We start from the raw sequence: 27,437 nt of genomic DNA on the forward strand, positions 1-27,437 counted from the left end.
GCCCCTCCCGGTGCCGGCGGCGCGCAGGGCCCGGGGCGGGGCGGGGGGCGGGGCGGGAGCCCCGGGCGGGCCGGGCCGGGCCGGGCCGAGCCGAGCCGAGCCGGGATCAGCCCGCGGCGCCGGGGCCGCACCTGCGGAGGGGCCCGGGGCGGCGGCGGAGCCCAGCCCCGCGGCCGCAGCCCCGCGGCGGGCGGCGCGGCAGGACCATGCCGGTGATGAAGGGGGCTGCTGGCGCCGCAGAACACCTTCCTGGACACCATCGCCACCCGCTTCGATGGCACACGTAGGGCCGGAGGGGAGCGGGGAGGGTCCGTGCCGGGCATGGCGGGGCGCGGGCAGGGGGAGGCGCTGCCCCCCGGGAAGTGGCGGGAGGGCCCGGGGCTTGTCCCGGCACCGAAGCACCAGCGGTTCGGTGGGACGCGACCGTCCGCGCGCTCTGCGCCGTCCCAGGGACCGACCCCCCGTGTCCGTGGCCGGGCTCGGTTCTCCCGGACCCTCCGTGGCCGTGGCCGGGCTCTGTGCTCCGCGACCTCTCGTGTCCCTAGTGTCCCGGGCTGCCCCCGCTGTGCGGCAGGGATGCGTTCGCCGCGGTCGGTGCCCACTGCCGCTGCCCGGTGCCGGTGCCCGCGGTCGGTGCCGGCGCGGCCGCGCTCAGCACCAAGGACAGATCCCGGGCGCGGCGGGAGGGGCCGCGCGAGCCCCGGGCAGGGGGTCCCCGGGGGGCCCTCGGCCGGGCTCACCCCCCCCGGCCGCCCCGGGAGCCCCCACGGGCCCCGCTTTGCCCCGGTCCCGGGGGGGGACGTCTGGGTCGTTATGCGCGGGCGTCGAGTTGCTGCCCCAAGGAACGTCCCCCCACCCCCGAGACGGGGTCCCCCAGAGCAAGGGGGGCGGCCGTGGGGCGCAGCCTGTGTCTGTCACCTCCACGGCACACGGCGTTGCTGCGAGGGACATCGCGGGGCCCCAGGGAAGTCCCGGTGCTGCACAGGGCGGCCACCCCGAGCCCCCAGTTAGCAACACGCCTGATCGCTTGGGGTTATCCCCGGCCAGGTGGATACCAGTGGCAGGGGGGTGTGTTTTCGCAGGGGCGGGGAGCAGGGACTGTGTTGTCCCAGCACCATCCGTTTTGGGTCCACTTCCCATAGCTGGAGGTTCTGGCGTGTCTCCAGGAGCTGGGCTCCCCTCCCTGTCCGTGTGCTGGGGTCAGGATGGATTAAGGCGTTGGCATGTTGGGGAGGGGATCATGCCGGAGTGCCACGTGCCAGCTCCTGGCACCGCTGGCTCCATGCAGCCACCTGGGGACAGGTCGTGTTCGGAGCTGACCCCAGGTTCCCCCAAATCACCTGGAGCAGAGTCCTCCCAGGCCAGCTGCCTGCGGGGCTGGGTGTCTCACCTTGCTGGGAGGGACTGGCATGAGGCGGCACTGGGAGCCTGCAGCCACCTCCCACATCACCATCAGGGCACCAGGAGCACCCTGGGGACGTGTGTTGGCTGCGACTCTGGGCTGGCTCCTGGCCTGGTGTGATGCAGAGCATCCCAGATGACACGGGGTGTCGTTTGCCCACAGGAGCTCGCATTTGGGATGTTACCTTTGAGACGGCAACGCGTAACGAGGCAGCCAGTGCCCTCATCCCTCCCCAGCTCAGGCCGAGCTGCACCTGGTGGTGCCAGGGCAGAGCCCCGGGTGCTCACACTGGTGATGCCAGCACTGTCCCTCCACGGGAGCAGAGGCCAAGCATGGCACTGGGGTCCACATGCCCCTGCTGAGAGGAGTTCCCACAGAGGAACCGGGGGAAAGTCCCCAGAGGCAGCAGGGACCGGTGTCCCCAGCTCTGATGGCCCTGGGCTCCCTGGGGCTGGATCTGGCTCTCCAAGGAGGTCCCCGCGGGAGCTGCCTGAAATGACCCAACGCAAAGCCCGGGGACACGGCGTTTGCCCCACAGCCCCACAGCATCCTGCCTGCAGCTGCGCCAGCCGCCTCCCAGGCACTTTTAACCAGTGTCCGGCTTTGCGGGTTTGATGTGTCTTTTATCGGCTTTATCTGCCACGGAGAGGGGCTTTAGCCGCAGTGATATGCCGTGCGAGTTAACCCTGCCTCTCCCAGGCAGCCGCTGCCCACTGGGCCTGAGAGTGCCTGTCCAGGCAAGCTGGCCACCACAGCAGGGGGCCGCCGAGCCCCCCCAGAGCTGCTTCACCCTTCTCAGCAGAGCTGCTCCCAAATGACAGCCCTTTTTTTCTTTTCTAATAACACATCCTGGACACCGCTGTAATCCTGGCTCCCCAGAGCCAAAATCTGGCCTTAGTCACAGCTTCAAGCTATTTTTGCTTCTCCAAGCTAATCCCGGGTTGAGCTGTGCTGTGGCAGCCCCGCTGCACCCCCCCATGGTGCCAGGGCTGCCATCCTTCCCTTCCCGCAACCTCCCCTACCCTTGCCCTGCCCGTGCTGCCCTGGCACAGCTCTGATCTGCTGCGGGGTCCCCTCCTGCGCTGCCAGAGGGGCACAGCATGTCTCCTGCTCCCGGTGCTGGGGCTGAGGGGGTGCAGCGGTGCTGGGCTGGGGCCCCAGGGGCTGAAGACTGTGTCAGGGCTGGGGGACACCCTGCTCTGCACCGCAGCCCGGCGCCTCTGGGCTGGCAGCGCCCAGCCGGGTTTGCCGCTGCTCCGGCTAAGCCGCCTGAGCCTTGGTGGGAGATGGGAGCAGCAGATGGCAAGGGGGAGGCGTGAATGGCCTTGCTCAGGATCGCAGCTCCCTAGATGGGAGCCAGCAGCTGGATCTGGGCTCCTTCCCCTTCTGGTGTGTGGGGCTGGGATCCTGCCCAGGGCGGGCCCTTGGGGGCGGCAGGGCAGGGGATGAGCAGGCTCTGGGAGCAGCTGGGGGCAGATGGATGGAGACCTGGCTCCGCTTCCCAGAGGGACCCATGGGGGCCGCAGGGCTGGGCTCCCCTTTGAGCCCCCCAGGGTGGCCCCGAGCCCTCAGGGGCGGCTGCGTCTCCTTTCAGACAGCAACTTCATCCTGGCCAACGCGCAGGTCCGCCGCGGCTTCCCCATCGTCTACTGCTCCGACGGCTTCTGCGACCTCACCGGCTTCGCCCGCACCGAGGTCATGCAGAAGAACTGCAGCTGCCGCTTCCTCTACGGGGCCGAGACCAGCGAGCCCGTCCTGCAGCGCATCGAGAAGGTGCTGGACGGCAGGCAGGAGTACCAGACCGAGGTCTGCTTCTACAAGAAGGGGGGTGAGTGGTGCATGGGGCTGGGTCCCTGCCCCCTGCTCCGCCTGGGGCTCGGCCCTGTGCCGGCCCTGGGGTGAAGCCGCCGAGTGGCGGGGAGGCTGCCCGGCCTTCACCACCCCTCTCCTCCTCGCAGGAGCTGCCTTCTGGTGCCTGCTGGACATCATGCCCATCAAGAACGAGAAGGGGGAGGTCGTGCTGTTCCTCTTCTCCTTCAAGGACATCACAGAGAGCCGGGGCAGGAGCCACCTGGGTGACAAAAAGGAGGGTGAGCCATGGCTGAGGGATGGGGACAGGTTTCAGGGAGCGGTGTGTGCCGGGGGCATGTGGCAAAGGGGTTCCCGGTTCCCTGCTGGGTCCTGCCTGCCTTTATCCACCTGTGCAAGGAGGGGTCCGCGAAGCAGCCCCTGCTCTGTCGCACCAGCAGCGCCACAGCCTCCCACTAACCCAGCGTGTCTTATCCGCTGCAGAGAAGCAGAGGAGCAAGAAGTCGGGGAGCTCACACCTGCGGGCAGCACAGAGGCAGGGCCGGACAGTGCTGCACCGGCTCAGCAGCCAGTTTGCCCGGAGGGACCGCGGCGAGATGAAAATCAACCGTGTAAGGACCTGGGGGAACCCTCAGCTTCTCCCGGTGCCTCCCAGGCCGGGGCCGTAGGCAGGCTGGCAGCGCTGCGGCTCTCCCGGGACCAGCCCCTCAGCACAGCCCGGTCTCGCTGGGATGCTCTTCCCACGCACGCATCTCGCCGGCCTCCCCAGACACCGAAATGCCCTCCATCCCCGGCAGTCGCGTCGTAGCCCTGGCTGCAAAATGTAGTTTGTTGGCAGCAGGAGAGAGACCAGCAGGTGCCCAGAGCTTGCCGTGGGGAGACCAGATCTGGCAGCTCTCACGGGGCTGTCTCTCTCCTCACACGCTGGCTGTCAGGAAAAGCCGGCCCCGGGGAGCGCCGTTACCAGGCTGCGGGTGCGAGCAGCGGGGCTTGCAGCAGCAGCGGGGCTTGCAGCAGCAGCGGGCACCGGAGCCATCTCTGTGCCAGCCCATTCGCGTGGCTGTGGTGCCCCATGGCACCGCACCGCCTGCAGATGTAGGGCCAGGGCAGGGGTCTGTCACCGGCTGAGAGCGTCCGGGGGCCCAGAGCTGGCAAGCAGGCAAAGAGTTTCAGTACGTCAGTCTTCAATCACGGGGGCTTGGGTGGGATGGACCCGGCTCTCCCCTTGCCCAGGCTGGGCTCTCGCTGTCCCCGAGCAGCGCTGTGTCCCTGCAGAGGGTGAGGATGGCTCTGCCCCAGGGCACGAATTGGCACCTGGGACGGTTCTGGGCAGCAGCTGGCAGTGCCAGTGGATTACTGTTAATAGCATTAGCATAGCGTTAATTTATGTGCCGTAATCGGGCATTCTGTGCCCATCTCTGAGGGTGACCTCGGCGCAGCCCACGTGCCCCGTTGGAAATGTGTGTCCATCACCCCAGGCGGGCAGGACGCAGGAGGAGGGGGGGGCTGCGGTGGCCTTCCCCCCTCATGCGGGATGGCCCCTGTGCCACCCGTGTGCCACCCCGCTGCTTGCTCCCCCAGAACGTGTTTGAGAACAAGCCGTCCATCCCTGAGTACAAAGTGGCCTCAGTGCAGAAGTCCCGCTTCATCCTGCTCCACTACAGCATCTTCAAGGCCCTCTGGGACTGGCTGATCCTGCTGGCCACCTTCTACGTGGCCGTCACCGTCCCCTACAACGTCTGCTTCACGGGCACGGAGGACAGCCTCTCGGCCGCCCGCAGCACCATCGTCAGCGACATCGCCGTGGAGATGCTCTTCATCCTCGGTAGGTCCGTGCCCATGTCTGAGCATCTGCATGGGATGGGGGACGTGGCTGAGCGGGGCAGGGATGTGGCCGGAGGAGCGGACCTGGGGGGGTGATGGCGAGGGGAGCTGGCATCACTTTGCCCCTGCTGCTGGTGCCGAGCACCCCGGGATTGGGACCCAGGTTGGCCACAGACCCCGGCCCAGCTCCCCCGGCCACAGCGGGGGCGGTGAGGGCTGGTCCTGCTCTCCCGGGGCAGACATCATCCTGAATTTCCGGACGACGTACGTGAGCCAGTCGGGCCAGGTGGTGTATGACCCCCGCTCCATCTGCATCCATTACGTGGCCACCTGGTTCTTCGTGGACCTGATCGCCGCTCTGCCCTTCGATCTGCTCTACGTCTTCAACGTGACCGTGGTGAGTGCCACCGACGCTGTGGGAGGGGGACAGCAGGGGGGGAGGTGGCCCCTGTCACAGGGATACGCTCCTCGCGTGCCCGTCTGGGAGCGGCGCGGGCAGCGGGGGGAGGCAGCGATGGCAGCTGTAGCGGGAAGCTTCCCATGCCTCTTAATTTAACCAGAGGCTGCCACAAACGACAGTAAGTGCCAAGCCACCGCTCCAGGAGCTGCAGGAAGGTGCCTGCCCCATGCCCTTCACCCAGCACCCAGCGCCCAGCACGCCTGTGCTCTGCCCAGGGTACAGAGCAGCTCCGAGCAGCTCCAATTTGGCACGCAGATACCTTGTGCACGCACACCCCACCGCAGCCAGCGGCACTCGCACGGTGCCCGCTCTGGCAGGGGGGGTCCCAGGGGTGCAGACACACAGGGCACACGCCGGTGACGAAGGCAGGTCCTGCCTGAGCCTCCCCGGGCTCTCGAGGGGCCCCAAGCGCAGCGGGGGCGATGGGCTGTGCCAGTGCAGAGCTGGCACCAGCCCCTCGGCTAATTGGGGCGGGCAGGGGAGGAGGGAGGCGAGCGCAGAGGCTGTAATTACGCTTATTGGAGGCAGAGCAGCGTGCGGGGACGACAAAGGGCACTTGGGGCTGGAACTGCCCCCCTGAGCCAAACCCGGCTCCGCTGGCGCCCCGGCGGTGCTGCCGGCAGGAAAACAACCACGGCCGAGGCAGGGGCCACCGCTGCCGGGGCCGGGCAAGCCGGCAGCACGGAGCCGTGGCTGGCAGGATGGGCAGCCTGGCAAAGCCATTGCTGCCGGCTCCCACTCCCACCGGTCACCTCCCTGCCCCGCTGCAGCACCCCAAATCTCCCAGGGGGATTCAGCGCCCTGACAGGCTGTGACCCTGGCTGCCCGCTGGGCGCTGGGCACGGTGGTGGAAGGCACGGTGATGGAAGGCTGCTCGGGGACGAGCTCGTCCCGTAGCCCACGGCCCTCCTGGCGGCTGTGGGGGGTGGTGAAGGGTCCCTGCCCCCTGGGGGAGGTCTGGGGGGGTCCCTGCCTGCAGCTCCGCCCGGTTCACCCACCTGCCCCGCTCCCCAGACCTCGCTGGTTCACCTGCTGAAGACGGTGCGGCTGCTGCGGCTGCTGCGGCTGCTGCAGAAGCTGGACCGGTACTCGCAGTACAGCGCCATGGTGCTCACCCTGCTCATGTCCATGTTCGCGCTGCTGGCCCACTGGATGGCGTGCATCTGGTACGTCATCGGCCGCAAGGAGATGGAGAGCAACGACCCCCGGACCTGGGAGATCGGTGAGCGGGGGCTGCCGGGGATGCTCAGGATGCCTGGCTCCCTCCGTGCTGCCGGCAGGAGGGAGCGGGCAGAGGGCAATCCCGGGGGGCACAGGGTGGCCGGGGCAGGGACGGGAGCTGTGCCGAGCCCCCCGGCGAGCGCTAACCCCCCGGCTGTGCTTGGCAGGCTGGCTGCATGAGCTGGGCAAGAGGCTGGAGGCTCCCTACATCAACAACTCGGCGGGGGGCCCCTCCATCCGCAGCGCCTACATCGCCTCCCTCTACTTCACCCTCAGCAGCCTGACCAGCGTGGGCTTCGGCAACGTCTGCGCCAACACCGACGCCGAGAAGATCTTCTCCATCTGCACCATGCTCATCGGGGGTGAGGCGGGGAGCGCAGCAGGGCTTGGGGGGGGCTTCGTCTCCGGCTGCCGGAGCAGAGAGTGCAGCAGGTGCCGCAGGGCACGGGGGGGAGGTGATGAACGCGTGTGCCTTGTGGGACAGCCCTGGGGCTGGGGTTAGGGGAGAAGCCCCCCCCCGGTGCTGCACCCCTCAGCCTCGTGTTACTGGCGGGGGCAGAGCCCAGACTCCCGTACGCCGCAGCCCCCACCCAGCCATCCCCTCGGCGGGCCTGACGCTGGCCCTCCCACCCCCCCCAGCGCTGATGCACGCCGTCGTCTTCGGCAATGTCACGGCCATCATCCAGCGCATGTATTCCCGCCGCTCGCTCTACCACACCCGCATGAAGGACCTCAAGGACTTCATCCGCGTCCACCGCCTGCCCCAGCAGCTCAAGCAGAGGATGCTGGAGTACTTCCAGACCACCTGGTCGGTGAACAACGGCATCGACGCCAACGAGGTAGGAGGTGTTGGACGGGCTGGGCCAGGTCCCCTCTGGCCCCCTCCGGGTCCTGCGCCCAGCGTGGGGGTGATGGGGCTGGCACGGCCGGCTACGAGAGTGCGAGTGTGTGTACGTGCGTGTGCGCAAGTGTGCGCAGATGTGCGCGTGTCCGTGCGCTGTTGCTGGAGGGACCTGTGCCAGATCACAGAATCCCAGAATCCCAGAATCCCAGTCTGCCGGGGCTGGAAGGGCCCTCTGGAGATCACCCCCTCCAACCCCCGGCCAGAGCAGGGTCACCCAGAGCAGGTGGCACAGGAACGCGGCCAGGCGGGGTTGGAATGTCTCCAGAGACGGAGACTCCCCCACCTCTCTGGGCAGCCTGTGCCAGGGCTCTGCCACCCTCACAGCAAAGAAGTTCCTCCTCCTGTTGAGATGGAACTTCCCAGGGGCAAGTTTGCGCCCGTTACCTCTTGATTCCTGCCGACACGGGGAGCGGGACAGGCACATGGAGCAGAGGCAGCCCATCAGCACGGCCAGAGCTGGCCTGCCTCTGCCAGCCGGGATTGCTGGGCTCTGCCGAGGCAGCCGGGGCAGCTGGGGGGTGAGACACTCCGCTCCGGAGGGGGATGTGTCCCCTGGGCTGTGGGGGGAGGCCGCTCCTCGGCCACCCGCGCCCCAGCCCCGCTCTCCCCAGCTGCTGCATGACTTCCCCGACGAGCTGCGTGCGGACGTGGCCATGCACCTCAACAAGGACATCCTGCAGCTGCCCGTCTTCGAGACGGCCAGCCGGGGCTGCCTGCGCTCCCTCTCGCTCCACATCAAGACCTCCTTCTGCGCCCCGGGGGAGTACCTGCTGCGCCAGGGCGACGCGCTGCAGGCCAACTACTTCGTCTGCTCCGGCTCCCTCGAGGTGCTGAGGGACAACGTGGTCCTGGCCATCCTGGGTGAGGGCAGGTGGCGAGGGCTCCCCCCCAACCCCTTCTGCTGCCCGGGCCGGGGCTCACGCCGCTCGCCCACCCCCGTCCCCTCCTGCAGGCAAAGGGGATTTGATCGGAGCCGACCTGTGCAGCACGGACCAGGTCATCAAGACCAACGCGGACGTGAAGGCGTTGACCTACTGCGACCTGCAGTACATCGGGCTGCGGGGGCTCTGCGAGGTGCTGCAGCTCTACCCCGAGTACGCCAGCAAGTTCACGGCCGACATCCACCAGGACCTGACCTTCAACCTGCGGGAGGGCAGCGAGATGGAGGTGGGTGCGTGTCCTCCCTCGCAGGCCCCTTCCCGTCCTCGCGACCCCAGAAACCGGAGCAGGGCTGGGACTCCCCAGGGTCATGGAAAGGGTTTGTCCACTCCCTGCTCGCGGTCCCCAGGCTCTGTGGCCGGGGTGGGGGCTGCGGCTGGGCCACCCCGGCCATCCAGGTACGTCCCGTGCCCAGCTCCTCTTCGCTCCGTGCAACCTGGGGAATTGGAAGCAAGAGCGTTTGCAATGCAGGGTCTGAGGCAGATGGAGGGTTTGGAAATGGGGAGTGAAGGCGACTGGGGGGCACGGCGGGACAGGCAGCGAGGGCATAGCCCCCCCAGTGCGCAGGAGGCAGCGCCTGGGGCTGCCGGGTTTAGTCACGCTGCCAACTCCAGCAGCTGGGGGGATGTTCTGCTGCAGAAATAGCTCTGCAGCACTTTTTCCTCCCCCGTCTCTGCTGCCGGGTCTGCTCTGCGGTGGCACCGAGCGGCTGGGGGCTCCTCCAGAGCATCCCCACCCCCGGTACCCACCACCCTCAGTCCCTGCAGAGGTGGGGCAGGAGGTAGCTCTCTAGATCCCAGATAGTCCTACCAAAACCCGACATGTCCATCGCCCAGGAGGGGTATAAATAAACGAAGGGTGGGTGCGAACGGAGCTTGTCGGGTCCTGTGCCCCCTCCCCTGGCTGGCGGCACATGCCCGGGGGAGCTGATGTTTTGATGGCTGAGCTGGGGCTGGGAATTGGGCTCAGCCGTGGTTCTGGCTCTGAACCCACAGGCCGAGGCCGGGCAGCTCATCAGTGTCATGAGAGCAGCAGAGGAGGCAGAGCAGGCAAGGGTCTGCAGGGCCTGCTGCTGGGGCTGACCGGGATGGGGCTGATGCACGGTGCAGGGGGAGGTTTTGCCATCCAGGGGGGCTCTGAGAGGCTGGGAGGGCTGCATGCCAGGGTGGGGAGGGGGTGGGCGTGTGCTCGGGGCTGTATCTGCACATGGCTGGTCCCTGCAGAGCCATGTGGGGTCCCACAGGCCACCGAACCGGTGCCATCCACTCTCCCCGCAGGGGCTCTGCCGCTACCCCCGGTCCCCGCGGCTGTCGCAGGCACCCCAGGTTTGTGCAGGGGGGGGGATGGGGCAGGGGGGGCCATGCCTTAGCACCTCCACAGGCATCAGCCCTGACCTCTTCCCCGCAGTCTTGTCTGGAGAGCGGCGCTGCCCCGGAGAAGCCCCTTCCCTCCATCCTGGAGGACGAGGAGGAGCCCGACGAGGTCTTCCAGCCCTCGCCCCCCGCCGTCACCCGCCGCAAGTTGCTGCTGCCCCAGCTGAGCAGCCCGGCGCGTCGCGGCTCCCTGAGCAGCCTCCTGGGTGATGAGCTGTGCCAGATCTCAGCCCTGCGGCGCAACTGCCGCTCCCCGGCCCGCTGCAACCGGGGCCGCAGCCCCTCGCCGCAGTGCCGGAGGGACGCCCGGCTCCCGGAGCAGGAGGGTGATGCGGGCAGGAGGCCGGCCAAGCTCCTCATCCCCTCCCTGCACACCTACGGCCCCCCGGACCTCAGCCCCAGGTAAGGCTGGGACGTGCCAGTGGCTCGTCCTGCTGCCATGGGAGGCCACTGAGGATGGTGGCAGAGGGATGAGGGGGTGACGATGGCCAACCCTCACCCCCTCCCTGCCCTAGAGTTGTGGACGGGATTGAAGACAACAGGGGGATGTCGGAGCCACAAACCTTCTCCTTCAATGTGGATGCCCCGCTGCAGAGCGCGGCGAGGGGCTCCCCCACGGCAGGTACCCCCGGGGTGGGGGCTGCGGGGCTGGGGGGCTCGGGGAGCCCTCTGCCACCAGCCGTGTCCTCCCCGGCAGGGACCGAGGCGGGGGCCCCAGCCCTGGCCACGGAGGCGGAGGAGATAAAGCAGAACATCAGGAGGCTCAACCAGGAGGTGCGGCGGGGGCTGGGGCCGAGGCGGGGGGGCGCTGGGCCGGGGGTGTCCGCCGGGGCTCACTGCTGTGTCCCCCCCTGATTCCAGATCACCCACCTCAACCAGGAGGTTTCCCACCTCGGCCGGGAGCTACACCGCATGATGGAGCTGCTCCAGGGCCGCCTGGGCGCCTCGCCGCCCCCCCGGCCCCCGCCGCCCCCCTCGCCACCGCCTGCTCCCCCCCGCTCCCGCAGCCCCCCCCCCGCCAGCCCCCCGCCCCAGCGCTGCCCGCTCCGCAGCCGCTCGGCCCACGCCGCCGCCGGCCCCTGGGGGCTCTGCCCGCCGCGGGGGGACACCCCCGGCCCCGACCCCCGCCCGGTCTCGGGCTCGCCCCCCCGCTCGCTGCCGCCCCGCTCCGCCCGTTCCTTCCCCGGCTGTTCGGCCGGCGGCCGCCCCCGCGCCCACCCCCAGCCCCGCTCCGGCTCCGCCAGCTCCCACTGACCCCGCCGCACCGGGTGACGTCGCCCCGGGAGGGGGGGGATCGTCGCCCCAAAGGCGGGGGGGACACCCTTGCCCCGGTGGGGGTCGTCGCCCCTAGGGGAGGACCCTCGACCCAGGGGGGATCGTCGCCCCGAGGGGGTGGACCCTCGCCAATGTGGGACCCTCGCCCCGGGGGCGGGGATCGTCGCCCCGGTGGGACCCTCGCCCCGAGGCGGGGACTCTCGCCCGCCGCCCCGCTCTGCTCCCCTCGCTGCCCGGGACACGCCAGCGCCGGGCTGCCCCCGCTCCCCGCGTCCCCCCCGGGAGGGGGCGGCCGCGGGGAGGGCAGCGTGGAGGGCGCGGGGGGCAGCGCCCGGCACCAGCAGAGATTTTGATACGGTTTTATACTCGTTGCCCGCGGGGGTTTTTGTACAACCGGGACCTGCAGCCCCCCAACTCCTCGCCCCCGCCTTGCCCGGAGCAGTGGGCGCTGCACCGGGACCCGCGGGGACGGGGCGGGGGGGGTAGATTCTGTACGCGGGGCGGGCTCGGGGGCTCGGCGGGACACTGCGGGGGGTGCCCCGGGGGGTCGCGGCTGCTCCTGCCCGGCCCCGCGGTGCCGGCTCTCCGGTGATGTCGTTCTCCCCCCGCCCCAATGGGAAATAAAGGCTCTATTTTTCCAGCCCCGGCTCCGGGTGAGTCTCTGCCCGCGTCCCCCGCCCCGGCCCTCCGGGCCGCCATCCCCCCCCGCCGGTTCCCCCGTTCCCGCAGCCCCGGCGGCTCCCCGTCCCCCCGGACTACAGCTCCCATCGGCCCCTGCGACGGGCGCGCCGCGACGTCACTCCTCCCGGCTCACGTGAGGGGGGCGCGGCCGGGAGGGGGCGGAGCCTCCGCGGGGCGGGGAGCAGCTGATTGACAGGGAGCGCTGCCTGTGGGCGGCGGGCTGGGAGCGGAAGGGGTGGGCGAATCCGGAAGCGGAACGGGTAAAGGCGGAAGTGAGGGCCGGGGCCTGCGAGACTCACCTGCGGCGGGGGGAGCGGCGCTCCGGGCGGTGAGTGGGGCCGGGGGTGGCGGGGCCCTCTCGGCCCGCGGTGGAGCCGGCCCGCGGGGTCGCCGGGCAGGCGGGGCTCGGCGCCGAGCCCTGCCCCGGGCGGTGCCTGGCCTGGGGGCCCGGCTCCTCCGGGCCCGTGCGCCGCAGAGCCGGCGCCCCGGGAGCCCGCCCGGCGGGGGGGATGCGGGGGCAGCCGGGGGCCCTGCGGTGGGAGCGGAGCAGGGCGAGGCTGTCGGGGTGTGGAGCCGAGCAGGGCGGGGAGTGGCGGCCTTCGGGACTGCCCGAAATAAACCTCCCGGTGCTGGGTCGCGGGCGGGCCGGTCCCGCCGGGGGCCCTGTCGAGGCGGGGGAGCGGCGGAGGGTGGCACCGGTGTGGCCGGGAGCTGTGCTGGCCGGTGAGAGCCCCGCGTCAAAGGGGACAATCTCAAGCTGGAGGGGAATGGCGTGTCTGCATCGCGGAGCCGCGGGTTTGAGCCTCCTTCGGGCCGGTTTCCTTCACTGGGAGGGGCTCGCTCGGCAGCGGGTACCGGTGCTGCACTCGGTGTGCTGTGCCCGCCCTGCCGCTGTGTCCCAATGCCTCTGTCCCTCTCGTAGCAATGACTGTGTGACAGTTAAATGCAATTTGGGGAAGGTGTGGCACCTGTAAGGTCAGAAGGGGTGTGATATCTTGTAGCTAGTCAGCTGCCAAAGCGGGAATAGAAACTCTAGAAGTCTGAAAGCCCGGCCAGGTTCCCGAGTAGAGAACTGCCTAAATGAAGGATGTGACTTTATCTGCTGAAAATAGCTTCCAGTGGAATGGAGACTATTCTGCATTGCTGCTGGTGACAAACACAGCCCCCGTGTCCCCCGTGGGGTGTCTGTGAAGTGAAATACGTGGTGCTGCAGGCTCTCGAATGAGGCACAAAGTCTAGGAGAAAGTTCTGTAGCTTGTCTGGAAGGAAGTGGGTGTGCTCAGGACCTTCAGTGCCACGGGAGCAGCCACTGCCCGTAAGCTGAGATCTTGTGAAGGCCAATAGTGCAGATGTGAGCGTGAGCAACAGGTTTGTAGTACTAAAGCCTGTGAAAGCTGCTCCAGTCTTATTCTGGTAACGCTCAAGGTGCTGCTAAGACTCCTGTGGGCTGTGAGGAGCTGTGACAGTCACAGTTGCTCTCTGCTGACTGTGACTCTCACTGTAACTGGGTCTGCCAGTGAGACCAAATACAGTGTTGACCCGATCTCAGCTGACCTTTAGCTTGGTGCTTTTGTACGTGGCTGTCGGAGTTCTGACCTTGACTGTTCCCAAGCGTGTAAGGAAATCGGAGGGAAGAGAGTACACCCAGGTACTATTTTAAGTCTTATGTGGAACAACTTGCATCTACTATTCTTAGCTTTTTGTGTGGTGGGTCAACACATATTTGAGCTGTCCTGCTTACAGCATGACATCAGTTACGCTTTGCACTAAGTTAGGACTCCTGAGCCGACTCTGAAGGCAGGACTCTGAAGTTTGGTTGAGACCAAAAAAAGAAAGGTACTTCTGATTCATATTGGCTTGACATGCCATGCTGTCTGAGTGAACTTTCTTGGAATATCCCATTAATCTTCACTACTGCCTTAACTCAAAGAGGTTTTTTTGGGTTTTTTTTTCAGCTAACTGGACAATAAGGTGAAAGAACTGTGACTGAAATGGGCGAAGAATTCAGAATAGTGTGTGTGTAGGCAGCTACAAGACAACATTGGTCTTATTGCATCCTTGGAGTGAGGAGAGCAAGTAAAGCACAAGTCTGTAGACACCTGTGAGGTTAAGAAGAGCAGTGCTTAGATTCAGTAAGTAGGTCTCAGTGCTGAAATCATCTCAGACATCTCTTGAGTCTCAACAGTGTGCCCGAACAGTCAACTGCTTTCATAGCAAAAACCTACCTCTAGAGGCAACCTTTCCCTCTAAGATACTATAGGCTAGTGTAGGTGACGCTTGTTTTAAGGTAGGGCCAGGCAGCGTAGGTCCCTCGAGGGCAGCTACTTACACCCCTTCGGGTGAGGGAGCAACACAGGCAAGACGAAATGGGGCTGCTGAAGATGGGTTTCAGTTACCAGAGAGCAGTAAGGGGAAGGCTAGCTTGATGTGTGGCTGTGAATATAGGAAAATAAAACATTTGACTAGTTATGCTGTGAACAGAGTTGGGTTTAGGTCCACTTGAGAAACCAATAATGGATTGGGCAGTGTCTGGAACAAAACTGTCCAGTCATGTATTCATACTTGGTGTGCTTGGCCAAATTTAATGGTTGGGATGAGAAGTGGGACTGTCTCCGTCACAGCAAAGCTCTTCTGCATCTAAAGAGGGGTCAGCTCTAGAATTGCTCTAGGCCTGGGTAGCCATTAACTCTTGATCCTAACTTCTTAAGCCGCTGCGTGTTTAGCAGAGAGGTGGTCGTGGCATCTCCCTGCAAAGTGTGTGTGGGGGGAAGAATGCCAAGTACTTCCAGACACAGGAAATGAAATGGGAACGCTTCTAATGAAGTGGGTGTAGCCCAAAGTATTTCGGTCAGCGTACTTAAAAGAGTAGAATGTAGAAATGTCGGAGTCAGCTGTTTTCTTCCCTTGGGGTATGAAGTTTGAAGTCCTCTTATGCAAGTTCTGTGAAGTTGTCAGGAGTAACGCTCCGCATGCTAGCCAGGAACAACGAACCTTCCTGCAAGTGACAGTATCGGGGAAGAATAAAGCTTCGTGTAAATGCTAAAAGGAACGCTTTCCTCCCCTGGAGCACGGGAATGAGCTGCTGGAGTAGTTCTACATAAACAGATAAGAAAAGACTGGTTTTCATGTTTGCTTTTATTTGGTAGAGCTCCAAATAAGGAGCTGCCAGAGGCAAGAGATCTTTGTGCTGTCTGGAAAAGATATTATGAAGGTCACTGATTCTTTTGCAGTGAAGATAGCAATTTTCTGCTTTGCGTTGTTAATGATCTTGCCTTCTTGTTCACAGAATAGTAGGTGCTGTCTAAAGGCACTTGTTGCTGGATTTCTGGTCAAAATTAAGCTGAGCGGTGGACAATACCCAGAACAGGAGTTAAAAGAACCTTGCCTGCAGAATTAAAAACTTGATGCTTTTGTTCAATTTGTAGTTGGTCCAGGCTGCACTCATGAGTCACTCCTTCAGCCCAGCTGTGCCTCATCTCCTGTGAAACAGGACTAAGTTTTTGCAGTATCAAGGATAACTATGAGTAGGTAAGACCTCCAAGAGGGAGTTAATGTGGGGAGAGGGAATATGGAAACTTTGCTCCAGACAGCTGGTGAGAAGGTAATGTGAAATGAAGGTGAACTCTTCCATGGCAGTGTGTTGCTGCAATTCGTACCTTGATAATGCGTGATAGAAAGCTGTCGCTTCTCATTCCGTTCTTTTTAAAGCAATCTTTGCAAGTGCGTCGTCTCCATAGCTTAGCAAAGCAGAGCTTGACCGAAGCAGTGCTGACAGCTTGCGTTCATGGGTCTTCCATCGCTCGGATCTGGTGTGAGTTCACTTGCTGCCGTGGGTCAACGCAATGAGGGGTTCAGCGGTCGCTTAGAACCTGAGGTCTGGTGTAACGCCTGGCGCTTTCCTGACACGCGAGGACCAGGCAGAAGCACCACGCCTCAGCCTGCCCTCACTGCAAGTTTCTCTGTTCAGCTGCGGTGATCTAATAGGACACTAACTGCAGCTTTAAAAGCAATTAGTCACGCTATTTGGCAGAATTAAAACCCCCACTGGATTAGGCATGGAACTTCCTTGTGCTGCCAGTGTGACCAACATGGTAATAACTCTTGTTGCTGATACCTAGTCAACTGTCTTTAAGTATTAAAAAAACTGTAGCTCCAAGGCAGCATCAGTAAGTGTAATGTCTCTCTGCCTCCTGAGGGGTTTTTGTGATTTCCTGGTAAAGGATAACCACTTAAACCTAGGAAACCCTTCTGCGGGGGTGTGGATGGGGTTCGACTGGCTAGCAGAAGGCTTGAGGGAGCTCGATAACATGCTTTGACCAAAGTACTGTGCTTCTTGAGTCAGTCGTGCAGGCTGTGATCTTTGCCTCATCTTCCAAAGAGTCGGATCAGCTTTGTAGGATGCGCAGGTGTTCCTGGCTTCAGAGTTTTGTAAGAGTTTTTAGAGGTGACTCGCCTGGTTCAAGCAGATGACGTCTAGCAAGTGAGACTGTCTCAAACCGAGCAGTAGCATTCTGTCCATGACGATGGGTTCTGCGTGGATACGTGTGTCAGACGGTCTTGTCCCAGTACGGTGCTGCCTGTTTAGGTCGGATCTTCAATTTGGCCACTTGTGCTCAGCACCGAGCAGCAACCTGGCAGTAGGGCCTCACACACGGGGCCCTGAGAAGTAGCAGAAACTTGGCCTTTTCATCACAATTTCTTCTCTTGGGTTTGTCTTGCTCTGAAGGCTTTGGCTCTGTTTCACTGTGCTTGGCAACTGTCCTTCGTAAGGCCAGGCTCCAGCTCGCGTGGTGGAGCCATGGGAAGGTCTCTGCTGGCTCGGCCCTGGGTTGCCCGGCTGGGGGTAGCTGTGTGTTGTACCATCCTGCGAGCTCATCCGTGCTGGATTGACTGGTAACTGTAGGGTAGTGGCCTTGAAATCTCTGATAGAATTGTTTTTGAAAAGCTGTTTTGAAAAACAGCCGGCTGCTGGGGCTGCTTTGGAGGCCGTGGCTCTGCAGATGTCAGGGAACAGATGCCAGTATTAAAAACATGACAAGGAGCTGGTATTACAGATCCTACTATACTTTTTTAGGGCTCTAGCTACCAACAAAAAGTGATTTAATTCTTTGCCAGTGTAAATCCTATTTACCTCTAAATTAAAATGAGTGTGCCCAAGTCTTTGGGACGCTTGGGCACGAAGGGTCTACAGAGAAGTTGTGGCTTCTTGTAACAACCGTAACAGTACTTCTGAAACAGCTCTCTGAGCTGATTTAGGGCTGTGAATCTACATTTTAAGGCCGTAGCGCAGCTCCTGACGACTGCAATGACTACTTCCCCTGTTTAGAGCTGTTCTGGGAGCTCCGGATTATAGCCTTACTGATCAAGAGACGAAGTGTTCTTTGTTTGTGGAGGGAAGGGTGTGTTGTCTGTAGAGAGATGAAGGATTACAATTGATCAGAGTTTATGGGGCTGGGGGACTGAGGTCTGTACTTCAGGTCTGTTTCCTGGTTCATCTCCTGGGTAAGAGCTGGATCTGTTATTCCTTCCTCTGCAGCATGGACCCTACTGCAGTAAGGCTTTGGAAGTTTGTTCTTATTCATCGTATTATTGTGTTGGAAAAATCAGGTTGATGTTCCAGGTGGGGGCTAGTGGAGTCTGTGTGTTGCTCTGGTGGGTCCCACGCTTGCTGCTGGTCCTGCTGGTGGAAGTTGCTTGTGACTCTGGGTCCCGAATCTGGCTTGCCAGTTCTGGGTGGGAGCAAGGTAGCACCAAGCTTCCTGCTGGCGGTGGCTCGCTGCCCATTCGGTGTTAGGTGAAGCTAAACCACTCAGTAACTTCAGGGGTGGCTTTGCCAAGAAATTCATGTAACGCTGTCAGCTATTTAACAAGATAAATACTTCACTGGGGCTTTTGTCTTGAGTATTTTGACTCTAAGCCAGCAAATCCCCGGTGAAATGGTTTCTTGCATAGCTGAGAGCAAAAGCGGTCCTCTTGGGTAACGAGATTCTTCGGGACTGGGTTTCTAAATATCGCCAGCTTTCAGTGTAGTCCTCACTACTGGGTGAACACAGGGCAAAAATATCAGATTCTGTAACTTCTGCCACCTTAAACTATCAGCTTCCCTGCAGCAGGGAGTCTTGTAAAGCGTTTTTCATACGGGGTTAACATGGGGATCTGACAGTCATCGCCCTGCAGAGATTGGGGTGGTTGTACTGGGTTGACTTGTTTAAAATGAACACTTTTGCTCTTTTTGAGCATTCTAGTGGCTCCAGAGAACTTCCTTGCTCTAGGTAGGCAGGGAATGCAGCAGCGCTGGCATGCCCTTTCTCACGTAGGGCACTCAAATTCTTGAATTCAATATTCATAGGAGTGTACGAGCCCCTACAACAAATCCTGGGAAGTGGGCGAGGTGTTGAGGAGCACAGACCTAGAGAGCTTGGTCGTTGCACAGCATCGGGCATTGAAACTTATCTTTGATTTCAAAGCAAGAAAGAGACTGTTCTAAGACTTTACAGTTAAAAAACCGGTACTTTTGCCTGCGTGATGCAGAGCTCCTGTGTGTGCTTCAGTAAGCAGGAGGCGGGCAGGGCCCACAAACAAACCAGCACATACCTTTTTATGGGTCTTGTGACATCACAAGCTGCTGAGTTTAGCTAGTTAGAAGAAGCTAGCATGAAAATTAATACTTGTTAATCTTGATTACGTGCGTACCCTATCATATCCTTCCTTCTCATGGTCTTGACTTCTTGAATTAGTGTGGCAAGTGGCAACTTCAGCTGCTTTTGCTTGTCTGTGCAGCATTGCTGTTGTTATTTCGGTCAGTCTGACCCGTGGCTCGAGTGTCCGTGTTCTCACAGGAGCAGGTAGGGCTGCATGCCCGGTCTCCCCTGCTGGAAGAGGGGATGAGCAGCCTGCCTGGGCATCACGGATGGCTTCATCCAGCATGGAGCACTCCCCGCTTCTCAGACCAGTACTCACTGAGCGGGGTGGGCTGATCTAGCACAGATCCAGGCTGTGTGGTCTACTGGCTGGTACTTCTGCAGTCAGCAGAGTGGAGTTCTGTTTCTGTAAGGAATGTAGAAATCCTCAAAGATGTTGGCATTAGCAAAAACTGACCCTCCTGCAATGGAGTGTTCTTGCCATCTACAGCTTTGGTAGTCACTCATTCAATTGTTTGGTCATCAGCAGAAATGCTGAGTGGGTCATTCTGGTCTTGTGTACGTCCTTAGCCCGAGACCCTTGGGGAGATGGCTGCAGCTAGGGTCATCGGAACTGCATAAACTCCACCCAGTCATCCTAAAGATGTGGCAGCTTCTCGGGTGATCATGTAGTCCTGCAGCCAAACTTCAAACCATCTTTAGATGATCATCAGGTTCTCCATAATTAAGTGGTCAAAGGCTCTAGCTGCTCGACTGCTTGCTGTGATCAGTAGCTCTCCATGATGAGCTGGACATACAGACATGCTTGCTTAATTCTGTTTGAGTTCCTGTAGCACAACCAGATGGCAAAATGAATGGAGATCTGTGAAATATAGGTCAGGCTAAGACTTGAGGATGTCAACAGGCTCATTTCCTTGTTTTGCTCTGGGAATCACCCCTATCATATTTCAGGAGGTCATAACTCAGGAGAGGCATGATTCACGTGGCGTTTAATGTGCAGAGTGTTGGTCTGAAACAGTGACAGAGCTTATGGATTGCTGATAGACTGCCCTGGTAAATGAATACAAGGTTAAACAAGCAAAAGCCGTTCCCTTGCAAACTCTGGTTAGAGGAGAAACTCTAAAAGGTGGAAACCTTTTCAGGCTGATAGTGATGTAGAGCTCCTGATGTGCCCCTCGAACCTGGGGGTAACCAAGCCGCTCCTGGCCAGAGCGGCAAAATGCTCCTTCCTCACAGTCCAGCAAAAGAAGTTGCTGATTTGCTTCCTATCAAGCTTGCTCATCCTGTCAAAACAGCGTTCGTCCTTCCTCAAAGAGGCGGTGGGGATCTGACAGTGTTACTGGCCTTTGCAAGGACCTGGCTCTGAACTGCAGTTTTGTCACTGACTTAACCCCAAGACTGGACAGGCAGCTCGAATCAACGGCTTCTTCACAGCTCAGGCTGCTGAAACATCTCACTGCGCTGAAGTTACTCCTCGTGGGTTCTTTCCTACCTGCCAGCTTCAGTGAACGCTCCGGGCTTAACAGTAGGTTTTCTGACTTGGCTCCTCATCACAGCAACTCGAGGCTGAATGTCTCTGTTAGGTCAGAGTGTGCTGAAGTGCTTCTGTGTTTTGAAAACCGAAGAGGTTCTCCAGCCGCTGACACTCGCGTCCCTCCAGTGGTTCTCCAGCCGCTGACACTCGCGTCCCTCCAGTGGTTCTCCAGCCGCTGACACTCGCGTCCCTCCAGTGGTTCTCCAGCCGCTGACACTCGCGTCCCTCCAGTGGTTCTCCAGCCGCTGACACTCGCGTCCCTCCAGTGGTTCTCCAGCCGCTGACACTCGCGTCCCTCCAGTTAAGCGCTCAGGCTGAAATGGCTGTGGGTTTCCTATCAAACTATGGAATTGAATTGAGACCTGAGACATAGTTATAAGTGGTCTCACAGCACTCACAGCTGGACAGGCTTTGCTCTGCAAAGCTGCTGTTTGAAACTCTTCTTTTGAAACTCTTCCTCTCTATTGAGGCAGGCCTGAGCCTTGTTCACAGCATGCACTGCTCCAGTTCGGACCCAGTTTAACTTGCTTTAAGCTGCTTATTCGTAGGAATCTGGTATTTGCTGGGTAAATGCTGGGTGTACTCTGAGCATACCCAGAGTTTTCTTGGGGGTGCAGGCAGAGAAATCAGCTTTGGGGGTTTTTTTTTTGGCAGTTGTCTCTGTCAGCGAGAAGCTTGGGTTACGAAGGGAAAGTGGTGATACAGAGCAGATGCAATCAGTTGTAGCATTTGTCATTGACAGGAAGTGGGAGTTGTGATGAGAACAGGAAATATGCCTAAATCTGTATAACTGTGCGCTCTGAAAGCGCTCCTGTTCTCTGCTGCGTGCAGTTGAGGAATGGTTAGGAAGGCACTGAGACTTCACTTGTGGTTAACGATGGACGTAAGACGGCTTGTCTTGCTGCTCTCACCACGGTTTTGTGCTTCTACACAGCTCTGGAGCTTTGGGGCTGGGGAGGTGGGATGGCAGTTCTGGTCACGGGTGATGCCTGTTTGTGCTGCTCAGCGCAGCTGGATTTGAACAGCCTTCTCAAAGAATGTGGCCAGTAGCCTGGTGGCCTGCAATGGTGTGGGATAAGGGCAGTAAGGCAGTTGGGATGGGGTGTGGGAAGCGTTCGGTGTTGCCTGTTCCTTTGGACCGAGCTGTGGAGTCCCTCGTTGGGTGGTAAGGAGCCGTTTGCAGCAGGGATGGGGAGTAGCTGCTGGCAGCCTCTGCCCAGAGAGGGGCTGCAACCAGATGACTTCCCTCTGGCAGGCCGCGTGCGTAGCAATCCAAAGGCCTTCTTCAGGACTGCTCTGAGGTGCAGCCTTTAATGGCTTTGTGTGAATGCCTCTAAACTAACAGGCTCAATATAGAAACTCCCTTTGTCTGAGTGCCTTGCGATCTGAGGGACTGACATGCAGAACCGCTCCCCGTAATGGCTTACGTGTGGCACTTGAATATCTCCGTGCTGCATTGATAGTCCCAAGTTGCTGCCTTGTGAACTCAGAGAGGAGGAGGGAGCTAAAGGTCAGCCTCAGTTACCTCCATGAACTGCGTAATTGTTGTTTTAATAGCCGAAGCTCTAATAACACCGGTTGGCGTGCTGGCTGTTCTTTACCTGCCTCACCCTAGCAAGGTGCGTGTAACTTCTACAGTGGAAGTGCTGGAGGGCCCGCTGGTGGGGAGGCAAGCTTGTGTCACCAATATCCCTTCTCCGGGGAGGCTCAGGAGACTTCAGATGCTGCTCCAGGAGCTGCTGACTGACGGAACCTGCCCGATAGTGTTGTGGTGCATGTGGTGGATAACTTTCCACCGTGGGAAGGAGTCACCACCTGCCTGTGCTGATGGTGGTTGCAGATCAAACCCACCCTCTAGAACTGGTATGGCTGGTCCACGAGTGTGTCACTAACTCTGACCTCCTCTTCCAGTTGCAACCTGCCTCCAGGTGGATCCCAGCGCAGAACCTGCAGCATCCTTACCTCTTGGCACTCCTGCACTTAGGCCACGATGGCAGGTCGAGGTGGAGCTGCTCGACCGAATGGACCAGCTGCTGGAAACAAAATCTGCCAGTTTAAACTTGTTCTCTTGGGAGAATCGGCAGTGGGGAAGTCCAGCCTCGTCCTGCGCTTCGTGAAGGGGCAGTTCCACGAGTACCAGGAGAGCACGATTGGAGGTGAGTGCCAACTCCAAATGCCTGTGGCGGCAAGATGCCAGCCTCGCTAATGCAGTCTGGGGGGTATCAGAAGTAATAAAGGCTATCTCAGTCTGGTCTGGGGTTTTTGCTATAAATAGTCGAGCAGCTAATGCGTTAACTCCTGGTTTACAACTTGTTTGTTGGTGTGAAGATCAGCGCAGCAGAGAATAATGCTATGGCAACCGTGCGCGCTGCCTCTAAGGCGTCGTCACTTCCAGTGCTTGAATTCCTGCTTGTAATTAGAACTGAAGCCTTCAGCTTGGTTTATAGCCCTTAATTATCTTTTCAGACCATGACCTGGGATTTTGGTGCTGTTTCTAGCCCAATACTGTTAACTACTTCCACAGCTCTTTCAGGTCTAGTAGTTCTTGAGCTTGAAGTCATTAGCACAGTGTCACCAATCAAAGGTCAGTCGGCACCCAGGTCTCTGGGCATTAATATTAGGTGTGTACTGAGAAAAGGCTTGATTTGTCCCCATAGTAACCCATGCGGAGTTAGTATAGCTGTAATTATAGCTTATGGGCAAGTAGGGCCTAATGCTGTGCTGCAGAGGGCCATGTGGGCACTCTGCTGTTCTGCTTCGGTCTGTATCCAAGGCCGGTTGCCTTTATCCTGGTCGTAACGCATGGCATTATACTCGCTGGAACAAGAAAATACCCAGTTACTAAATTGGGGAGTGCAGGGTAACTGGGCTGACTCCAGCGCTTTGGCACTGGGTGCTCCCCAAAGCTGATCCCGGCGATGCTGCAGCCACACTGTGTGATCTGGGGGAGGAGGCCGCTGGGGCAGGGACCGGCAGCGCTGCCGCTCCGGTGGCCGTCTGCTGCCCGGGCTCTCAAGGCCACCTTCCTGTCCGCTGCGCAGTGGCTCTTGGGTTCCTGTGTGCAATGATGCTTGATGATACAGCAGAGCTGTGACTTCCCCGGCAAGTGGCACCGCGCTAGCCCCCGTCGGGGGCTTCTCCTCGCTCCCGTGCAAAAGCAGCACTGCTCGGAGCTCCTGGCGCTCACTGCAGGGGCTCTCCAGCTGGAGGTAAGGCAAACACGCGCCTTCTCTTCCAGCTGCCTTCCTAACACAGACAGTCTGTCTGGATGACACAACGGTGAAGTTTGAAATATGGGATACAGCGGGACAGGAGCGGTATCACAGCCTGGCACCAATGTATTACCGAGGGGCCCAGGCAGCCATTGTTGTCTACGACATCACTAACACAGTGAGTACTGCGTGGGGCTGAGCGTTTACCGGGGAGGAGGCGTCCGCACTTGCGGCTGGTGCTTCTCGGTTCCTTGGGAGAGTGTCTGGGTTCAGAGTCCCTGCAGACGCCTGCCTGCGGGGACTGAGTTTCTTGAAAACTGCTAATGGCCTGTTCCTCAGTTCTGACCAAGGCTGTCTAAGCTGATAAAGGATCCTGCTACAAAGTGCTGTAGAGGCAGAACACTTCTTCCAGGAAAGACTTGTTCTAATCATATCTTCACTGTGGATTAATAAGAGGCTGCCCTTCCTGACTGCTGCCTCCTGTTTGCTTCCAGGACACATTTGTACGAGCCAAGAACTGGGTGAAAGAGTTGCAGAGGCAGGCTAGCCCCAATATTGTAATTGCACTAGCGGGAAACAAGGCAGACCTTGCTACCAAGAGAGCTGTGGACTTCCAGGTGAGTGGGAATCCAGATCAGTTGTTACCTGAGCAAGTCAGGGAAGCAGCTTTTTTGCTTAAGTGGGGGGAAACGGTGACTGCGTGCAAAAGGCTTTGAGGGAGAGCGGAAGTCAAGATTGACGCTGCTGAGGACCCCGGGATGCCTCGCAGAGGGAATTGTGGCCTGCCTTTCCCATGCACTCCTTCCACAGCACGTCTAGCTCTTGTTGGTAACAATTGCGATGAACGTGGAGAATAAGGCCCACAGAGCACAAGCTCCTGTCTGCAGTCTTTTCTGGTGCCTTGCTCATCTGGGGCTGTCTTCAGCAGTGTACGAAACGGCGTCTTTTAGACACAAGACACATGAAGAATCATTCCCAGCTTGTTCTCTGCTCTTCGCAGCTCTTACCTTGTCTCAGGCAGGCTTTCAAGGAGAAGCTCTTATCTCAGACCTCTGCACGGGATTGCTGGTGGCGCACTTACAGCGTGCGTTGCTCTCCCAGCTAACCAAAGTACAAGGCGCTGTGCCGCTCGGGACACGCTGTGTCTATATTTGGCTCACAAACAGTCTGTGCTGCTGTACCCCAGCCCTGCTGCTGGGACACCAGCCGTGCTGTGCTGTCAGTGGAGCATGTCTCCCTGCTGCGCTGGCCAGGCAGGGTCAGGGACCGGCGGGGGAGAGGCGGGGGGAGAATGTCTGCCCTGGGGTGGGACAGGGTTTCTTTGGTGTTTAGTGAGCCAGCAAGTGAAGCGCGTGAAGGCTGCTTGGGCCTCCCTTTGACAGGATGCTGTTACCACTCTCATGTGATTGTTTGTAGGATGCACAAACATATGCAGATGACAACAGCTTGCTGTTCATGGAGACGTCGGCAAAGACAGCGATGAATGTGAATGAAATCTTCATGGCAATAGGTAACAGCCTGCGTGCAGAAGGATGGCTGGAGCGGTTCTGAGCACCAGCAGGGCAGCCCACTGGAAACCCTGGGAGCTCCTGTGTCAGCCAGGGTCTGGGAGCTCTTACTGGAGCCCGTGACCGGTTGGCTATGGTTCTGTGAACAGTCACTCCCTGAGGGTTTGGAGCCTTTGCCTTGCAAAGCCTGTTCCCCCTCTCCCTATCCCGGGGTGGTGAGTGAGGAAGGAGCGGGATTGGTGACAGCCAGGACTAGAAGTGGGGTGGTTTGCTGTACTCGTGCTGCCAGCAGTGCCCGGTCCCGAACACCCGAAGAGGTGAGGGCTTGGGGCAGAGCAGGGCCGAGCCCAGCTTGTGGGCTGTGGTGGGGAGGAGGTTGGCCTCTGTAGCGGAGCCCACTGACATCTTGTCTCTTTCTAGCCAAGAAACTGCCAAAAAATGAACCCCAGAACGCTCCTGGTGGCCCAGGTAGGAATCGGGTGGTTGACCTTCAGGAGAGCAGTCAGCCGAGCAGGAGCCAGTGCTGCAGCAATTGAGCACCCGTTCCCGCCTGACGGAGCCCTCGAATGACGTGACTGGAATCCACGCTAACAATCGCACTTACCGTAGAGCGGCTGCTGCCGGTGGCTGCTGTGATTTCTCCATCCCTTTCTGATCATAGGCTGGAGGGAGTTCTTCCACCTGCACCTTTCTGTACAAATACTAATTCAATTCTAAGTCTTAAGTCACTTTTTTAATATATGAACTTCTGCTCTTCCCTCTTCCTGGTGGTGGTGGATGCGCGACCTGGTGTCTGCCCAGCCAGCCCATCCCTTCCCACGGGTGAGGCCAGCAGCACCCAGGTCCCACGTACTGTAGTTCACTATTGGAAACAAAGGGATATTGAGACTAGACGACCTGGGTTTAAAATTACCCGTCTGTAAAAGCTAAGGCTAATCCCAGTACGATATGCCTAGAACAACCACTAAACTGTAGCATTATAGTGACAAACTTTGGCTTTTCAGCCACTTTATTGACCAAATCACTTACGAGTATTCTGGGGTGGGGCAGAGGGAAGCAAAACTGGTTTCTTCTGTATTTTGTATTGTATGTTTCTTCATGTAACCAATCAGTATCTTGTCAATATAGTACATACAACTAGCTGCCTGTTGTCTTTATTTGTGTTGGACTCTAGCATGCCAACTCTTTTATTTTTTTTTTCTATCTCCGGTTCTGTCGTAATGCACTAATCCTGTTGCAACTTTTGCAAAAAAATCTTGTATAGAAAAATTGTCCTTTTTCTTTTTTTTTTTTGATGGTTGTGATGCCACTAATGTTGTTAACCCTACTCTGGTGTGAATACACATGGTTTACCGATGTACAGAGGTGGGGTGGGGGAAACCTTGGCTAACTTGTCAGTGGAAACAATATGTATTGCAAAAGCCTGTAATTCCACAAAAGTATGAAGGGAGGTATTAAAACGGCTTCTGTTGCCAGACTCTAACTGATGTTGGCTGCTGCCTAGTGCCTAATGCAATGTCTTATGCATACTGGTATTTAAGAGGAACTGTCAACTTAGTCTTCATCACAAACTCCAGTTTTGTGTGATTAAAAACAAACAAAAAAAAATTTTTATAAACCTATCATAATCAACAATGTTCATGTTTCTTAATCAGCTCAAACCAGACGGGGAGCGGACCAGAACAGAGCAGTTGTGCTGGAGGCTGAGCTGGGCCGGGCAGGACACCCGGCTCTTCGGTAGGGCTGCGTTTCTGCCCCGGGGAAGGAGGAACTCGGGCTGCTGCCCTCGGACCTCTGCAGCCCCCCCCCCCCCCCTACCCCCCGGGCTCCCTCCAGGGGCAGGAGCTCCCTATGGCCAGGCTGCCGGTGGCTGGGTAAGCTGGTGGGGTGCTGCGCCGTGGCACGCGAGGAACTTTGAGGTGAACAGCGGGGGGAATTTTTAATTATCTAATACTTTTAGGGAAACCGTTTACAGCTCAAGCGGGGAAGAGGTGGGGGGGGGGGGAGCATGACAGCGGGGCAGGCTTAGGAATTCTGTGCTCCAGTGTTGATGAACGGAGTGGCTCTGTCCCGGGAGGAGGATGGCTTTGAAAGGCGCTGCTCTCCTGGGGCTGCCGCGTGGACGTAGCTCCTCACACCCGGGGTGAGACCTGGAGTCGATGTGGGAAGCGGAGCAGCCCCTTGCAGCCCTGCTGATGGTGCGTGCGCTGCTGGGCCAGCGCCAGGCGTGTTGGCAGAGCCTGAAGGTTGGGATGCGTGTGAACCCGCTGCTGCTGCTGGAGCTCTGCGGGTGGCGCAGTCGCAGTCACTGCGTCACCGGCCCTGGGCTTGCAGTCTTGGGGCTCTGAAAGCTCCGCTGGGTACCTGCCAATAAAGTCGTCTGTGTGAACAGCCTTGGCTTATGTGGGCTTCGTCCTCTGTCTGAGGCCTTGGTGCCTCTTGCTCGTGCTGGATTTCCTTAAAATCCTGGAAGCAAGAAGGGTCTGGAGCGACTCAGTGACTGAGTTCTTGCTGCCTCTGGCGGCCTCAAATGGGTTTCATTCGTCGGGTGCTGCTTGGTTCCATCCCCTGCTCATCTGCCTGAGGAGCGCGGGATCCCTGCAGGACGTCTGAGGCCTCAGCACTTCCACTGCGGTTGGGACTGATGCTGCCTG

The 27,437-nt window shown here is 59.6% G+C and overlaps 2 protein-coding genes and 1 long non-coding RNA gene across 4 annotated transcripts; 2 read left to right on the plus strand and 1 right to left on the minus strand.

The window, feature by feature from the left end:
- Positions 1-214: 214 nt before the first annotated feature.
- Positions 215-7,251, minus strand: LOC128919118 (uncharacterized). The gene is made up of 4 exons (XR_008469829.1): positions 6,611-7,251; positions 5,304-5,448; positions 3,602-5,062; positions 215-3,473 (listed from the first exon to the last, which is right to left on the minus strand). It is a non-coding gene; the product is annotated as an uncharacterized LOC128919118 (long non-coding RNA).
- Positions 3,086-11,186, plus strand: KCNH4 (potassium voltage-gated channel subfamily H member 4). The gene is made up of 15 exons (XM_054224092.1): positions 3,086-3,230; positions 3,361-3,492; positions 3,695-3,822; positions 4,793-5,036; positions 5,275-5,432; positions 6,510-6,717; positions 6,884-7,078; positions 7,356-7,555; positions 8,232-8,481; positions 8,573-8,787; positions 9,837-9,884; positions 9,967-10,334; positions 10,448-10,554; positions 10,630-10,706; positions 10,794-11,186. The coding sequence occupies exons 1-15, from the start codon at positions 3,101-3,103 to the stop codon at positions 11,184-11,186; spliced, it is 2,853 nt and encodes a 950-aa protein (XP_054080067.1). The 5' UTR covers positions 3,086-3,100.
- Positions 11,187-12,085: 899 nt separating this feature from the next.
- On the plus strand, positions 12,086-26,418 carry RAB5C (RAB5C, member RAS oncogene family). 2 transcript variants are annotated; one of them, XM_054224105.1, is made up of 7 exons: positions 12,151-12,216; positions 15,314-15,416; positions 21,975-22,219; positions 23,302-23,453; positions 23,770-23,892; positions 24,692-24,785; positions 25,204-26,418. In XM_054224105.1, the coding sequence occupies exons 3-7, from the start codon at positions 22,054-22,056 to the stop codon at positions 25,317-25,319; spliced, it is 651 nt and encodes a 216-aa protein (XP_054080080.1). In that variant the 5' UTR covers positions 12,151-12,216; positions 15,314-15,416; positions 21,975-22,053; the 3' UTR covers positions 25,320-26,418. The 2 variants fall into 2 exon arrangements, with proteins under 2 accessions (XP_054080081.1, XP_054080080.1); XM_054224106.1 differs by lacking the exon at positions 15,314-15,416 and having other exon boundaries at positions 12,086-12,216.
- The last annotated feature ends 1,019 nt before the right edge of the window (positions 26,419-27,437 follow it).

This window comes from Rissa tridactyla, chromosome 19, assembly GCF_028500815.1.
Source record: "Rissa tridactyla isolate bRisTri1 chromosome 19, bRisTri1.patW.cur.20221130, whole genome shotgun sequence".
NCBI classification, from domain to species: domain Eukaryota; kingdom Metazoa; phylum Chordata; class Aves; order Charadriiformes; family Laridae; genus Rissa; species Rissa tridactyla.

Coding starts and splice junctions, on each gene's coding strand:
- KCNH4 (XM_054224092.1), top strand. CDS start 3,101: ATGCAGAAGAACTGCAGCTGCCGCTTCCTCTACGGGGCCGAGACCAGC. Junction 6,718..6,883: donor CCCCCGGACCTGGGAGATCG/GTGAGCGGGGGC, acceptor TGTGCTTGGCAG/GCTGGCTGCATGAGCTGGGC. Junction 10,707..10,793: donor TCAGGAGGCTCAACCAGGAG/GTGCGGCGGGGG, acceptor CCCTGATTCCAG/ATCACCCACCTCAACCAGGA.
- RAB5C (XM_054224106.1), top strand. CDS start 22,054: ATGGCAGGTCGAGGTGGAGCTGCTCGACCGAATGGACCAGCTGCTGGA. Junction 22,220..23,301: donor CCAGGAGAGCACGATTGGAG/GTGAGTGCCAAC, acceptor CTTCTCTTCCAG/CTGCCTTCCTAACACAGACA. Junction 23,893..24,691: donor AGAGAGCTGTGGACTTCCAG/GTGAGTGGGAAT, acceptor GATTGTTTGTAG/GATGCACAAACATATGCAGA.